A 15,458-nucleotide genomic window follows, 5' to 3' on the forward strand; every position below is an offset into this window, starting at 1 on the left:
TATTTGGTTTACAACATGCCCTGATAAAAAAGGGTGGGGTGGAGATGGGGGGGTGAAAGAGGAAGCCCTTCTAGTGTGAGTAACTAACACAATCTAGCGTTACTTTCCATAGCTAGCCTGCGTCTGCCATGCTAAGGAAATGAATTGGCAAACTACGTACTTGGTTTTGTGTTATTTTGTAAGCTACCACTCAGCATATTTCAGTTAATGCAGCTTTGTCAGAACTATAATTTACTAATGGAGGAAGTATAGTGTGTCTTTGTATATGTCAGCCTGTGGCCAGCTCCACTATAAATCACACCACAGCCTCATGTACAGCAAGGCCCTTTTTTGTGCTTCTACACTGAGCTGAGCAACTTGATGACAAAATAAAACTGCCCTGTGCCAGCTCTTTTTTAAAGAAGAAAAACAGCATTTGTTTTGAAAAATGGGAATTAATACTAAAAGATGAATGTGTGAGCATATTCAGCGTTACAGGGGGAAAACCTGCCTAATCTAGAGCAGCCTCTTTATTTTATTTTATGTTTTTTAGAGTTTATTATTAACTTCTTTACAGAAAACAACAGAACAAGTTTGGCAGAACAACGTTTCAGCCTCCTACGGGGCTGAAAATATATGTGCTCAAAAGCATCTTATTTTGGAATACCACCACCTCATTGTCATGCAGGTGTGATTCGCAGAGACTTATCCCTGCTGCTTGTTTTTATTGAGGAAGGTGGCTGAGGTGATGGAGAATGGGGACATAATGCACCTCAGCTCGGAAGGAGTGATTTCAGTGTTCCTCACCTTTGTCTCTTTCTTCTTCTTGGCCTCTTTCTCTCTTTTCTCCTTTTTTTTTCTGTCTTCATTGCCAGCTGGCAGGTCACTGTTCTGCTTTGCGCTGTGGTGTTAGCTTGCTGAAAGTCTGATTCCCATAGAAAGATTTGCAGGCCCCAGACTGGAAAAGAGACTGCAGGTTTCCAAGCAGAGTTGTTTTGTGGGATAGGGGGATGATGCCCTAATCAATGCCTAGTCCATGAATCCTGGACAGGACTAAATCTTATAGATGATATTGGACAGGGTTAGGCCAGGATGATCTAGTGATGGTCCAGGAAGGAGCTGTATCTTGGAGCATGTTCCTTGTGCAGGGCTTGTCTCATTGTTAAAAAACAAGTACAAGGATTCTTTACTATTTACTGGCAATAGTGTTGTATTGGTCCAATTATTCTGTAATTTATTAGCAAAATATTTGGAGGAATGTGAATTTTCTGATTCACAGCAACTGCTTGGAGAGATTTTTCCTTTCATTCTATTTACCTCTTAAGTTCCACAGGAGTAGAGGACAGCAAAAGAAGGAGTCATACCTCCTGGACTACTTGGCTAAGTAGGGATTCTAGAAAAAGCTAATGGAGATCTGAAGTCATCACTGCACTTTTTTTTATTTTTTTTTCTAGGCTTCTACATACCCCTCTGCTTGTGATTCTTGCTGTTAATCTGTGATGCCACGCTTTGCCCTTCTGCATTATTTATTTTGGTTTAAGTTTCAGAACAATCATCTGCAAATTGCAATTCTTAGTGCTCATTTATATGCAGAGATTGCACTGATTTAACTAACAGATTTTTAAATCAACTCAGTTAATTCAATGCAACCCATATGTGAGCAATTAGCTTAAGTCAGTTAAGAATCCTCTTCATGGATATAAGCCACATTTAAAATAAGAAAGTCAGAATACAGGAATTAGAAACAGGCTAAAGGACATAAATTTAAAAGTAAAGTTTTAGTTAATTTGATCTGCTTTCATCAAATCTTAGTTTATATTCCTAGTTTTTCACTGATTTACTGCTTTGCTGCATGAGCGGCTTCACTTCTCAATATCCCTGCCTGCAAAATTAGGATTTGCTGACATTGCTTGTAGAAGGATGCAAGTGGGGCTGTTTGGGAAAATGTGGTTTTTTCCCCCCTATGGAAAGCTTAAGCTTTTCCATGAATAATGAATAGTCAGAACTGGAGCCAAATCCTCCCATTTAGAAACAGTATTTCCATTTGGAAGTGTCATTGTGGTGCCATTTGGGAGCTTTTTGGCTGCCCTGTTGTCCTGGCTCCCTCAGCCAAACTACAACTCCCACGTGGCAGCGTAATTCTGTACCTTACTGAGTTGCTGTCATGGAGTCTTGAGGTTTCACTAGGGGACATGTGGCCCATCCAAAGAGACCCTCTGACAGAGAGGGATGGGTGCCTAAGAAACCTCAAATGCATGTTTTCTAACATATGCTGAGACATCTCAAACAGTTCTGATGTTTTGGATGGTGCAATTTGGAGTTGTGACTGAAAAGTCAAAAGTTTTGAGAGGAATAAGGTGTTTGATTGGTGAGGAAAAAGTCGACACCCTGCAGAAAGTAGATACTTGTTATAAGAAACTTCTTGAGCTGAAAATTGACTATTCCTTCTAAAACCAGTGCCTAAAAATGCTGTTTTAAGGCGTTCTTATCAATGACATATAAAATGTTTGAAGATACAGAGAAGAGACTCTTGGGATGACCCCATCTCATGGACAATGTCAAGAAACTGAGAACCCAGTTTTTATTTGCTCCCTGCATCCTTAATTGCTCCTTCATATAATAGTACAAAGCAATATTACTTGCATTTTTCTCACAAATGACACTTCAAAGTGTGGGCAGCTGCTGGTGAATGAATTATGTGGTATTTCATAGTTACTGTTGTTACAACTAGAAGAAATAGAAATCTGATGGGCATCCTTTGATGTGGAACTGGGAGGGAGGGAGTTCGGCTTATCTGTGACAATGTTGTTAACTCACCTTTTCAGTAGATCGTGTGAACTTCCTGTCTTATTTCATTATGACATTGACAGCATTAGCTGGGGTGAAGCAGATCTCATTCTGCCTCTCTAACTGCTTTGTGACCAAATGTGACTTAATGAAACGTGTCCACAGAGAGAAAAGGAAGCCTTAGAGCAGAGGGAGCTGAGCAAGGGTAGAGACACAGTTACATGCACCAAACAGGAAGAGCACAAGCTGCATCGTTTATCTTGGGAAGCAAGGGTTGTCTGTTGTGACAAAATCAGTCAGATGTAGCAAGTGAAACACTGAAGGCTCATTACACTAATTAGTATCAGTGCTCAGCTGTAGGGAAGCAAGAAGAAGCTGGCAGAGTGATACTTTAGGATAGTGTTTGCCCAAGAGGAAACGTTATGCATTATGGATTCACTAGTGCCAGGAGGGAAGAGTTGTACAGCAGCCATGGTCCAAAATGATACAAATTCTTTCAATGGCATCCTTAAATCGGTTGGCATCCAGATAGCACATGTCATTCAGGAGATAAGTTTGTCATTGTGCGTGTGTGTAAGGTGCAATAAAAAAACAGAAGAAAGTAGTAAAAAAAATTTCCTCTTAAAGGCCTAGAGATAAAATAAACCAGGCAGTAAGAGTTCACAGTGCAATCACCATTGCTCTGTACTTTATGGGGATCTCTTAGGAGAAAAGTTGACTTTCTGGACTTGGTTTTTGTCATCTAGTTAAACAGTGCGTGCCTGCCTTGGTGCTCTAATACTAACTGTGGCTTTTACTCATGATGAAAGCTGGTGTGATAATAAGACATGGTGCAAATGAGGCTTGAGAGCAATTAACATTGCAGTAGGTCATAGTTGGGGAAGAGGAGTGTAAATATAATTTAGGAATGAGATGCACGCTTGAAGAAAGAGATGGAATAGGGATTGTGGCTCTTGAACTCCCAGCTGCTTTGGTTATGTTGGGAAGGCAAACTCCTCTTGAACCTGGTTCTATACAGGCATCTTAGCATTCATGCTGCTCGCAGTCAGAATGAAAGAGAGAACGATCAGTAGTGAATTGTTAGCTGCAGTAATGCTGATGGGAACTGTTTAATTCATCAGTGTCTGTGTATATGCCTTGCAGCTATTCACCTGAATTTCACTGTAAACAAGGGAAAATCTAATACCTTCACACCCTGAACAAAGGAAGAGCATCACCTTTTCACCCCTTGGAGTAACCAGGTGAGGGGATCCCCTCACTGCAGGGAAACCCTGGGGCTTGCCAAGATGCAAAAATGAGATGTCCTGAAGGGAGACATCCCCATTAAGTGGCCCGCTTTGATGGTGGGAAAGATATTCTGCCATGAAATTAATGGTGTAGTCCAGAGCACAGTAGGAAAAATACCCTGCCCTCTAATCCCCCATCTTTGATTTCGGCTGTAGTGCAAGGCTGTATATAAGGTTATAAAATGAAATAGGTTAAATGAAGAGCTCTACAAAGAGGTCTTCAGCACTTTGTATTTTCTCTTATGCCGTTAAGACACAGAAATTTCAGAGGATGGAAGACCAGTTAGCTGTCATTCTGAAGCTTCTGAAAAATATCCAAACATTGAAAATCCAGACTGTTTTACATCACATAAGCATACTGTTTCATTGGATTGCTCTCAGTGTAAAGCCTCCAATATTTGCATTGTTCTGGTGATGTTCTGTTTCTAGAATGATTATTGGCATTACAGGGCAATACCACGATGCAAAGCCTGGATGGTGTTGGATGAGCATCTCTGTGAAATGAACATGTGATGAATATAGTAATGGTTTCAGCATGTGGGCTTGAACAAAACCATACTCAAAGGTACAAAATAATGGTTGTATTTCTGACACCTTCCTTTAATTTATGAGAGAGGGCTTTGCTGGTGCTGCTCCTTCATCACATCACTGAGTCTTGCTCTCTGACAAGATTTAAAATCAAGAGAAATTAAGGATTCCCCCCCCCATCTTTATTTTTTCCCAGGTTGCTCTGAGTTTTCTGAATGGCAAGACCAAAACACATTAATTCAAATATTCCTACTCCCATCCTAGGCAACAGTTATTTATAAAGTCCAGCATGCTGTGTCTGGTTGAGTCTGCCCCATGCTGCTCAGTGGTGTCCTGATGTTTAGTTGTGCCTACTTCCTTTTATATAGATATTCTTATCCTACGCTAGCACTGCTGTCTGCTTTTAAGATGAGCAGTGAACGGTGATGCTGCTCTCTACATATCAAACACAATGCATCCCTTTAGATTTTATGGTTCCCTGTGCCCCAGGTGCTGTTATTATCAGTTCTGACATCATTCATTCGATATGATGGGCTCTGTCTTTCCATTTATCTGTAATGGACAGGAGACTTTGAATCATTTTATCTTCCAAGCACAGCAACATCTTTTCGTTAAAAAGTGACTTTCTCCATTTCTTGTATTCTTCCTTGTCTAATATCTCGTACATTATATTTATCCCGCAATCTCTTTATTCTCCACCTCCTGTTCTCTTTTGTTTTATTCTTCCTGTGTATCTACCTTTTTTCCTCTACTTCCCCCCTGCCATTTCTGTACCTGTGCAGGGCACTGGTTCAGGCTTATTGCAACTAACTAAAAGCTTCCATTGACCAAATCAAGCCTTAGGTTAGGACCAGATGACATCTCTCCATCCATACACATGGCAGAATTCAGTGCAGTTTTGCCCTCAAAGCCAAACAGGCTTAAGAGTGAGACAACAAAGAAAACACACCTTTAGTAAAACTTAATGTCAGGCTTTGAGGTACAAGATTAAAAGCAGGGTCTTACAAGTGAAAGCAGATTTTAAATACAATTCTATCTTAAACTGAACGAGTCTGTTCTTTAGCTACTTAACCTTTCTCATTAACTCCCTGTGAGGTGTCCCTGCTTTCAGAGCAAGAGTTTAATGCTTCAGTTAGAAGTGCAGTTGCGTCCTACAGGTTCAGAAGCAGAATCTCAACTTGAACTTTCTGTTTGTGGTGTAGCAACTTTATATGCCAGGGTTCCAGTTTTCATAGAGGAGTTCTCCTGCATGGCTACCTGCATTTATATATCTTTAGAGCTGAGGATTGCATAGAAATAGGAATATTCTTGGTGGCATGTAATGATGATATTTGAAGCTAGCACTGACCAACAAATTCATCTAAGGATGAATTTACTCTACTTGGAACCAGTCACGTGAGATATGTTTTGTCCAGGGAATGCATGGCTTGAATGCTTTGGTTTTATTCATCTTACCAGAGTATGTGGCACTATTGGAATATATCTGAAGGACAGGCTGCCCAAGTGTTTCTTTTCTTGGGCAACAGTGAGTGCTGAACACCTTGCCCTTTATCTTTGTGATAGTCAGTGTTTTCTGGCCATATCCATTTGGAAAAGTTTAGTTAGTAAGGATCAGAGAATTTCCTTCCACCAGCTCCATAGCTTCCCTTGAGCCATTCTACAGATACCTACAGAAATACTACTAGGGTCTGCTTGGAGAAGGTCAAAAGGATTGGTTTGATCTCCTTTTGCTGTGCTCCATCTGGTAGCCATTCACTGCCCCAGAGATCCCTAATAGCTGTTCCATAGGCTGAGACACATCAAAGAATGTCCTGGCTGTTTACAGGTGGAAGAGAAGGCAGGGCTGTAACAAAGGCATCAAGCTTGTGAACAAGAGAAATGCAGTTTGTTTTGAATATAGCTGGATAATGCATCGGGTTGAAGATATATAACAAACAGAATTACAGGTCGTCTGTATAGAGGCACAGAGGTGGGGTTTTATTTACTTACTGGAATTATTTTTGGCAAACGTGTTCATAATTTCCTTTGAGCTGCTACTAGTCCCATCCAAGGTGGCAGGTAGTCTTGCTAATGCTGCAAAGCAGAAAAGACACATAAAGTGTTTAAAGCAAATATAATACCTTGGAACTGTGTTGTAAGAAGTGCCTTTGATTTGAGCAGTGCATTTCATTAAATCCTGCCAAACATTCAAAGCCAGTCTCAGCTTCTCAGTCCCTTTATTTGCTATCAGTACTTGAGATCAGCTTAATATTTTACCTTCACCCTTGGTTGCAGAGCATAACGGACAAAACCATTATCTGCGAATGTCATCGCTATTAAGAAAGAGAAGAAAGGAAGGAACAAGGGGGAACGGGGCTGGCAGGGAACTGGTATCTGCAAAAGTAAACAGATTTTAACAGTATGACGAGAGGAGGGAGCAGGATGGGAAAAATCAGCCTCTCATAATTTAATTAAATTTCTGCATCTCCTTAAGAGCTGTGGATACAAGCTGCCAGGCTGAGGGCTAATATTTAAAGGTCATTTAAATGAGCAGAGATGTTAATCGTTGAAGGGACAAAGCTGAACTTTGTCTCCCAGCCCTTGCCTACATGCAGAGATGTTGCCTTCCTTCCCTGCGGTCAATAAGAGCTTTCAAATGATTGTTTTAGAGTTGAATTACACTTACTGAACTAATACTAAGCAACCAGCAGCATCTGTGAACTGCAGGGGAGGGATTGGCTTGTCATAGGGTCACCTCTACGAAAAGTCACAATTTGCATCAGAGCAACCGAGTTGGTAAATTGTATTATGGACAGATAAAAACCTGCCCGAAGAGTGAGGGTGCTGTGAAGAGCAGAAATGTTGGCATGTGTTTTGGAAGCTGTGCTCATGTGTGAGTAACACATAGCAGTGCATGGCCCATGGCGGAAGCAGATTCTGCAGTAGGAATCACCAGTGCCTTGTCACACCGTCTACTTGGCTTTGAAGTGTGTTAATAGACTCGATTTGGAGTTTTTCTTACAGATAATGGGATTTCTTTATATGTTCTGCAGGAATAAGGAAATTTTTACCGAAGCTTTTAGTTTAGTCTAAGAAATAGTGAAATAAAAATTGAGCTTGGGGTTGGTTTGACATTAATCTCTGCATTTACTGAATCCTTTTAGAGGTAGTTTTCAGTTGTCATGTTTCTACTCTCCTGCATGTTTGGCTTGGTATGTTGGACTCTTGCAGCGTGTACCAAGCATTTTAGCAGAGGGACATGTGTGGATGGTTTGGGTAGATATAAACTAGTGCCAATACCAACAGGAAAGGTAGGGGAAGTAGGTTGTTGTTTTTTTTTTTGCAAGCAATGACAATGTTGAAAAAGTATTTCTGTAGATCTGAAATAACAAGACTTTTTTTTTTCCCCCCTCGTGGTGTTAAATTGAAGCATGATAATAAAAATCCAGCTATCATTCTTTCCCGCAGAATGGAAATTCTGTTGTTATTTTTCAATTACTCGTGTTCCTTGATATAACTGTGGTGCAGGAAGACATCACACATGTCAAAGAAGCGTTTGGGTCTTATTTTTTACTAGTCACTCTGGAGAAAGATGAGTTTCTGAATGCAAACCAATGACTTTTTATGTGAAGTTGTACCTATTGAAAGGAAACACAAGTTCTTGGCAGAAATACAGCTGCTAATCTCAGTTGAGCAGCTGTTGTCCTGAAGATCAGGAGAGGTGAGCCTAAAGGTAACTTTATCTGAAGAGCCTTTAAGAAACATAACAGAAGTTGTCATGTTTCATGTAGAATTTTTGGCAGAAGCATCATGCAGCATTTGCCAACTTCCCATGTGTTAGCTATTGCTAATGTTTTCCGATTTGCCAAATGAGTAACGTGGGAATTATGGATTACAAGGAAAGAAGGGAATTCAGCTAACAGGGAAACTGGAGTAAACTTGGAATGGATCTTGTGATGTTGCCAGAAACCCCAAGATGGCATCAGAGACCTTGTTTTTCTACATTAAAAATGTATGAAATATTCTTAGTGACTCTTGTTATTTCTTTGTCTTCCATTCTTAACTGGTTCTCTGTTGTTTATGGTTTTTATTTTTATTTTTAAAGCATTCCTGCTTTAACACCCTTTTTCTTCAAGCATCGTTTGCAAGGCATTGATAATGTTAAAGATGCTACATGCAACACACCTGAGCTGCAGTATGAGGCTCTGCCAGTACAACAACAGACCACATCCTCAGGAATACATTTGTACTTTATTTTGTTCTAGGAGGCCGGAAGAGCAAAGCTGGATGCACCTCCATAGTTAGAAATTCACCCAACAATTAGGGTTTTCTGGGAATTTTTTTATTTTTTTTTTTTAAGCAGAAACCAGCCTAAGTTTACAATGCCCATAGAAGCATTCTAATGCTGAACTGGGTAGTATGGAGATGATGAGGACCTACCACAATATCTCATATTATGGAGGGTTGATTCCTGAATTTTATCAGCACACTGTGATTTGAAAATTATGAACCAAATTACAGCAAATCCTTTGAGGAGGGTGAGGACACTCTGATCTACACAGTTGCTAACAAGGGACATTAGTTGGATTTTGCAAAATTGTACAGTGATGTACTGCTCCATATGGTCCAGTATCCTGCACAATTTTCCACCGATCACCAAGTCGGTAACAGAATATGTTAAAGCCAACTAAGGGAAACATCTTCGCAGTGCAAATCTGGGATCCTTATTTAGCTTTTTATTCAGCCTTTGCAGTGAAGCTAGGTAATTGTTCTACATAACGATGTGGCATGCATCAAGATCTTGATGCGCTTTAGATAGCAGCATTTCTTGTGAGTGGAGAAGCTTAAATGAGATATCCAGCTCATCTAATTTAAGTGCATTCATATTTCAGACTGGTCGAAGAGATTCAAGTGCCTGTCTTCAATTAGAAATGAGTAGGAGTTGGATGTACTTGTTTGCTGTGGAGGTTTTGAGAAGCCTGTCCTCTACGTAAGCTGGTTGGCTTTCATAGATAGCATAGAACATAAAACATTTCAGAAGGCTTTTTGTTTGTAAGTAGTCATTTGATTTGTACATACTTAAGTGAAGGAAAAAGTGCATTTATTTTCAGGACTGTAAACCTTGGAAGGAAAAAAATTATAAAATTCATGTACTACAAACACCTTTGAAATATAATAAGGACCATTGGTTCATTCCAGCCAAATGTTCAAAGCCTTTTTATCTGTGTTGTAATTGACATTCCCTGTCCTTGTGCCAGAGCTTGCCAGAACCAGAAAATTTTTGGAATCAGCTGTTGCTTTGCTAGTTTGTCACGTGTTGCTTTCTGATTTCAGCCATCGTTGTTCACTGAGTGGGGATGATCTGAACAGACAGTGGTTGACACCCAATTCCCAGCTCCATCCAACTATTTATCATGCCAAAGGTCTTCTCTATTACCTGCGCAGCATTGGCCGAGCTCCGCTGGTGAGTCTTTTCCAGGATCTTTTGTGAGTTACTGCGCATGGATTGCATACTGTAGTTGTGTGAAGACTCTTGTTTTAGAGCTAGAGAGATTTGGAAAGCATCATGTGTTGTTACACTTTCATCTTACAGAAGTGTTTTGAAAGTCTTGGGCATTTATTACTTACTGAATCTTCTAACCAACAATTCCAAATTTCAGACTCTGCACACCTGGAATATAAATGAGAAAATGAATTTCTTAAAGCTCTGTAGTAGCCTCAAAGTAGTCAAACTGAGATAAATATTATGAGTATGTTATTGTTATCTTCATGGCAATGATAGGAGAAATTCCACAAAGGTTTAGTGTGAATGGACTGTGCAAAAGCCTATATTGGAATAACCCATGCCATCACAAAAACACAGCGAACAGCCCTCCAAATATCTGAACTTTGGTGCTGGGATGGTGCTGCTTTGGTGATGGCAAGAAAACAGCTGGTTTTGAGGAGTACTAGAAATGTGTGAGAATTGGGTCTTGTCTCAAAGCTGCAACTGGGATAGGGCTGGGATCCATCCCATCTTCTCAATCTTGTTGCCCAGCAGAATGAAAAGATAGTTCTGAGACCTCAGGAGAAAAACCACAGGGAGGTTCAAATGTTAATAAACAGATGTGGATGCACAGACTGGCAGGTTGGCCACTGGTAGCTACAGGCAGGCAGGAAACATCCAAAGACACCAAATTCCCTCTCGATGTGATGAGTAAAGCTCCAGGGAAGGTGAAAATGTCTGTGAGCGTCTTTAAGTGAATTCTTGTGGGAATGTGTTTTTTGACTAAGGCAACAGCCCTGAAGTTCAACTCTGCAGTCTGAGGAATATTATGGAAACTCAACTCACAGTTGTGGATTTACTCACCAACCTTTTCCTTTGGTTCAGAGTGGTGTAGGTACAGTCTCGTTTTACCCTGCTATTTGCTCTCTGGCCTTTTTTAATATACAACCTCCTTGTCATATCCCAGTGCGTAAAGTTGAACAGGCACTCAGTGCAAGTTTTCATCATCACTGAGTGAAGGGAGACTATTGATCCTATCGTCTCCCTCACTTGCAGGCTGCATGTCAGACTTGGTAAACTGATTTTTCTTTGCCTTTGAAGAGTACATTGATTTTAGCTTATATGTGCTCAAAAATGCCTTTTCTCTTCTCCAGAAGAGAGCTGGGTTTCTTCTTCTTTTTTTTTTTTTTTCTCTTCCAAGATCCCATGGAGCCAAGTTCATTGATAGCCAAATGATTTCTGTGAAATGATTTAGTTTCATTTATCCTGGGGATGTGCAAGCAGTTTCTTCAAAGCTGCTTGAAGGAGAAAAGGAAAGAATTTTAAAGTTAACAGTCTTTCAAACCAAAGCCATTTTAATTGGTAACTTCTACAGACAGCACTGTGCTAAATGCTGCTGCTTTTTTTTTTTTTTTTTTTTTTTTTTAAACTTGTTGGCTCTGGGAACACTAGTAGGACACGGACTGGATGCACTGTGGCATTGCTGCTCTCTGTGGCATGGGATCTCCTTTCAACTAAGAGCAGGAAAGTGGGAGTGTGGGAGACCTTTTGTCTGGGAGCATCCAGGTCTGATGGGGAGAGAGAATTTGCTCACTCCTTGAGCATTTGTGGTGAGAAACTTGCCGTGGTTTAAAAGTTATGGTTGACAATGCAGTTGCAGCACACGGCAGGGAACCTACAGCTTGTACAGAGAGTCTGAGCTGCAGTGAAGAGCAGGGACAGAAAGAACTTTCTAGAGACTAGGCACTGAGCAGAGTTTGCTGCCATTCAAAGGCATTATATTGAGCTTGGAAACAAACATCTGCCTGCAAGGATGTTGCTTATTGTGAGGAAAAGAACCCTAGACATGTCTACCTCAAAACTCTGAGACTCAAAGTCCTGTCACAATGCTATTAAGGAAAAAAACGAGACTTTACACAACAAAAAAAAAACAACTTAAAAATGTTCTCTTTTCCAATGGATTTACTTGCTTTCCATTTTCTATTTTGCCTTTCCTTTATTTTAAAAGTTGCCTCGTTCTGTGACTCATGAGGAGAGTTGTTTTTGAGTTAGAAAGCAATTCTTACCTTTAGGATGATCAGTGCTTGGCAAAGAGCTTTAAATAGATAAAAGTTTGCGTGTGTGTCTTGAGTCATATCCCAGTGAATGCAAGCCTTGGGGCTTTGACTGGCTTGTGTGTGTTAGCATCCCAGCCATATGGAAGGAGAGGCTGGAGAAAAAGGACTGGTAGGTCCCAAGTTTGATTAGTGTTTCCGCAGACACATCCCGGGAAGAATCCCATATTGAGTACTCAAACTACAAAATATATCTTAGCTTTGGCTGAATGGTGAGGCATAACCTACCCTGTAGAGTAAAAATGAGGCAGAAGAATGTATTATAAAGAACAATTGATTACAGACATTGGGAGTGACTGCATTATCCAGAAAACTTAATTAAAATGTAGCTCTATGCAACTTACAAGCAGAATGAAATTATTTCCAGTAGCACTGACTCTGCTGTGGAAGCCAGTGACAATCAGTGAAAGATCCTGTGGCCTTAAACAGCAGCAGTATTACAGAACCTGGCTTTTATAACCCTTTACCAATAATCTCTTCCCAGACCTGTCGCTAAAGACTCATCTGCACGTTTCTTGAGGTGCAGAATTATAGACCTGCTACTGATCAGATAGCCCAGCTATCTGACTATCTGATCATCCTTCTGTGGTTTCTGATATGTAAAGTAATATTTTAGGCAGATAATATATTGTGGCTTTTGTGTGTTGGTAATTCTGTAAATTGGCAGGTAATTGATACCCAATTGAGCTGGGCTCTCTGCCTTGAAATAAGACGAAAGCTATAAAATCCTCTTTGATATTCATAGGAATAAATTTTAGGTGGTACCTGTGGTTAACCTAAACTATGGCTGTGTGTTGCTGATAGCTTAGATGAAATACAAGCTGGAAAAATGTCTGTCATTAAGGGAACCAATAAAAGCAGCTCTTTGGAAGAAGACATTACAGGATAATTGCACGCGGCTCAAACAGAGTTACTTCAAGTGCAGGGGTTGCATAAACCCTGCAAAATATGCACACAGCCTGAGGGACCTGAGTTTCTGGGGTCTGTGCGATATTGGCTTTTTTTTTTTTCTTTAGGAATGATGCCGGTTGTAGGTTTGCACCATGAGCAGCTCTCAGACTGCTCTGTTTGTCCTTCCCTTTCTGCCTGTGCTGGGCAGCGAGGGTGGCAATAAGGCAGGAGAGGTTGTTGCTGGATGGGTCACTGTTCACGTGCTTCAGGTGTGGAAAGTGCATGGTGCCAGGACAGGGGTGTGCAGACCCAGAGCCCTGCAAAGAGAGCAGGAGGTGAGCGGTGGTGCAGGAAGGGATGTTGACAGGTCAGAAACTGAAAGGAAGAGCAGGATATAATCTGAGATGTATAATTGTCCAGCTAATTAGGAGCAGTGAGATGGTTCTTTATGTATGTGTGCCTTAGCCTCTCCAGTATGACAACCTACTGTTTGTCAGAGGAGCTGAAAGACTGTACACGCTCAATTCCTAGATAATTAAACTCCCTGACTTGCTGCAGCTAAACTTAGTTATTCTATAGCTGGTAAATAAACATATTGGGGTAAATCTTGCCCTGGCAGTTGGTGGAAGAAGCTCATCTACTCCATCTGTTTCTCCCTTCTTGTATATGTATTTATGTAAGAATATGTATATTTTTTTACCTGATATTTCTCCCCTGTCTCTCTTTATATTGATCCACAATTCTTCCCTACCTTCCTACACCCATTCTTTTGTCTCCAACATTAGCCCTGGAAAACTGTTTCAATGAAATCTTGAAGCTCTGTTCTACTCAGTGGTGAATATTGGTTTAAAATGAACCAATTACTTCTCTTCAGAGATTCTTGTCTTTTCATTGACAGATTTCTGAATATTCCTGATAAAGACACGGAGAATATATGTAACAGCAGTGTGTATATCGACTTAATATCTCAGAGGGCACTGAGATTGATTATTCTTTAAGACTTGGGTCAATATTTACCTCTTGGGTCATTAAATCGTGATTTTCATTTCTATAGGAGTCAATATCTGCCTATAAAGGCAATCAAAACTTCTGCTAAAACTGGGAATGTGCCTTGTGCCTAGTTTATATGACAGCTGACATAAGAGAGACGGATGAGATAGACAGCTAGATTAGACCGTGTGGAATGAGATTATTTGCTATGAAGATAAGGTCACGTTCTGTGCTTGGCTTCCAGGAATTCATGCAAAGATCTGACAGCATTGTGCAATACAATTGCACAATTATATTTTCCTAAAAATGATGTAGCATAGGTTTTGAATTTAAAGAAGCCCAAGTGATGATTAATAGTTTGGGAAAGCACAGATTTCAAATCTCATGAGGATAATACTGGAGTTCAGGAGTTTAGAAGTAGAAAAAGCCTGACAAATTGCTCTGTTGTTGTATCATGAGTTACCATGAACTCTTATGTTCCCGAGTTGCCATGGATTCTTGCACAGGTGTCATGTTTATTTCTGCTGCAGACGGAAATGCACGAGTCTTGACTCTGGATCCCTGAGATCATGTCAGATTGAATAGATAAAGCAAGACACAGCTGACTAACAAAGTTTGACACAGGTTATAGGCATGACACAGTCTAAACTCCTCTGTAGAGACCTGAAAAAAACATTAACCCCCCCATTATAGTCTTATAGTGGTTATTAGGAAAAACCAGGAAACTTTTTCAGTCTTCAAGATTTTCCCTCCTTTTTTTTTTTTTTTTTTAAAAATCCCTCTCCCTAGGTATTCTGTGACTACCATGGACACTCCCAGAGAAAGAACGTGTTTCTTTATGGCTGCAGCATCAAGGAGACCTTGTGGCAAGCGGGCTGCATGGTTGACACAGCAGTTATCACAGAAGATGTTGGCTACAGGGTAGGTTTGTCTTGTTCCTTTCTGCAATTACCGATGTGTATGGGCATGTATGCAGCTCGTTAAGATAAGGCCAGCTCACAAATTGTGGAGATAAGTGCAAGTTTTGCTTTCTCCAGAGGAGTAACAATCCAGAGAGTTTCAAATCATTCATAATACCTTCATGCAGCAGATATTAGCAAGAGTAATAATAATGGGTCCCTATTTTTCTCATTTTAGTAAAATGCTGTGTTATAATCTTTGGCTACAGACAAATAGAACAGCTGTATTTTTTTGTGTTTTATAATTTCTAAATATACATACACTTTTTTTGCCTCTCTCCAGCATAATAAGAAAATAAATAGGAATTATGTAATGGTAACTGAGGAAATGACAATGTGCCACTGTCCTGCTCAGTTGAATTGCTTCGTCTTCATCATGCTCCTGGTCCCACTGAAAACACCAGAGAATTCAACGGGTGTCAAATGGATCTAACGTAGTGGACTTATCTCCACAGCAAGT

General features: G+C 40.3%; 1 protein-coding gene across 1 annotated transcript in view; it reads left to right on the forward strand.

The window, feature by feature from the left end:
- AGBL1 (AGBL carboxypeptidase 1) overlaps positions 1-15,458 on the forward strand; it is a 274,834-nt gene that overhangs the window by 125,840 nt on the left and 133,536 nt on the right. The window contains exons 18-19 of the mRNA XM_074155673.1: positions 9,894-10,023; positions 14,829-14,960. Of these exons, the coding sequence (XP_074011774.1) occupies positions 9,894-10,023; positions 14,829-14,960 (262 nt within the window). The remainder of the gene's footprint in view (positions 1-9,893; positions 10,024-14,828; positions 14,961-15,458) is intronic.

This window comes from Numenius arquata, chromosome 11, assembly GCF_964106895.1.
Source record: "Numenius arquata chromosome 11, bNumArq3.hap1.1, whole genome shotgun sequence".
Classification (NCBI taxonomy): Eukaryota; Metazoa; Chordata; class Aves; order Charadriiformes; family Scolopacidae; genus Numenius; species Numenius arquata.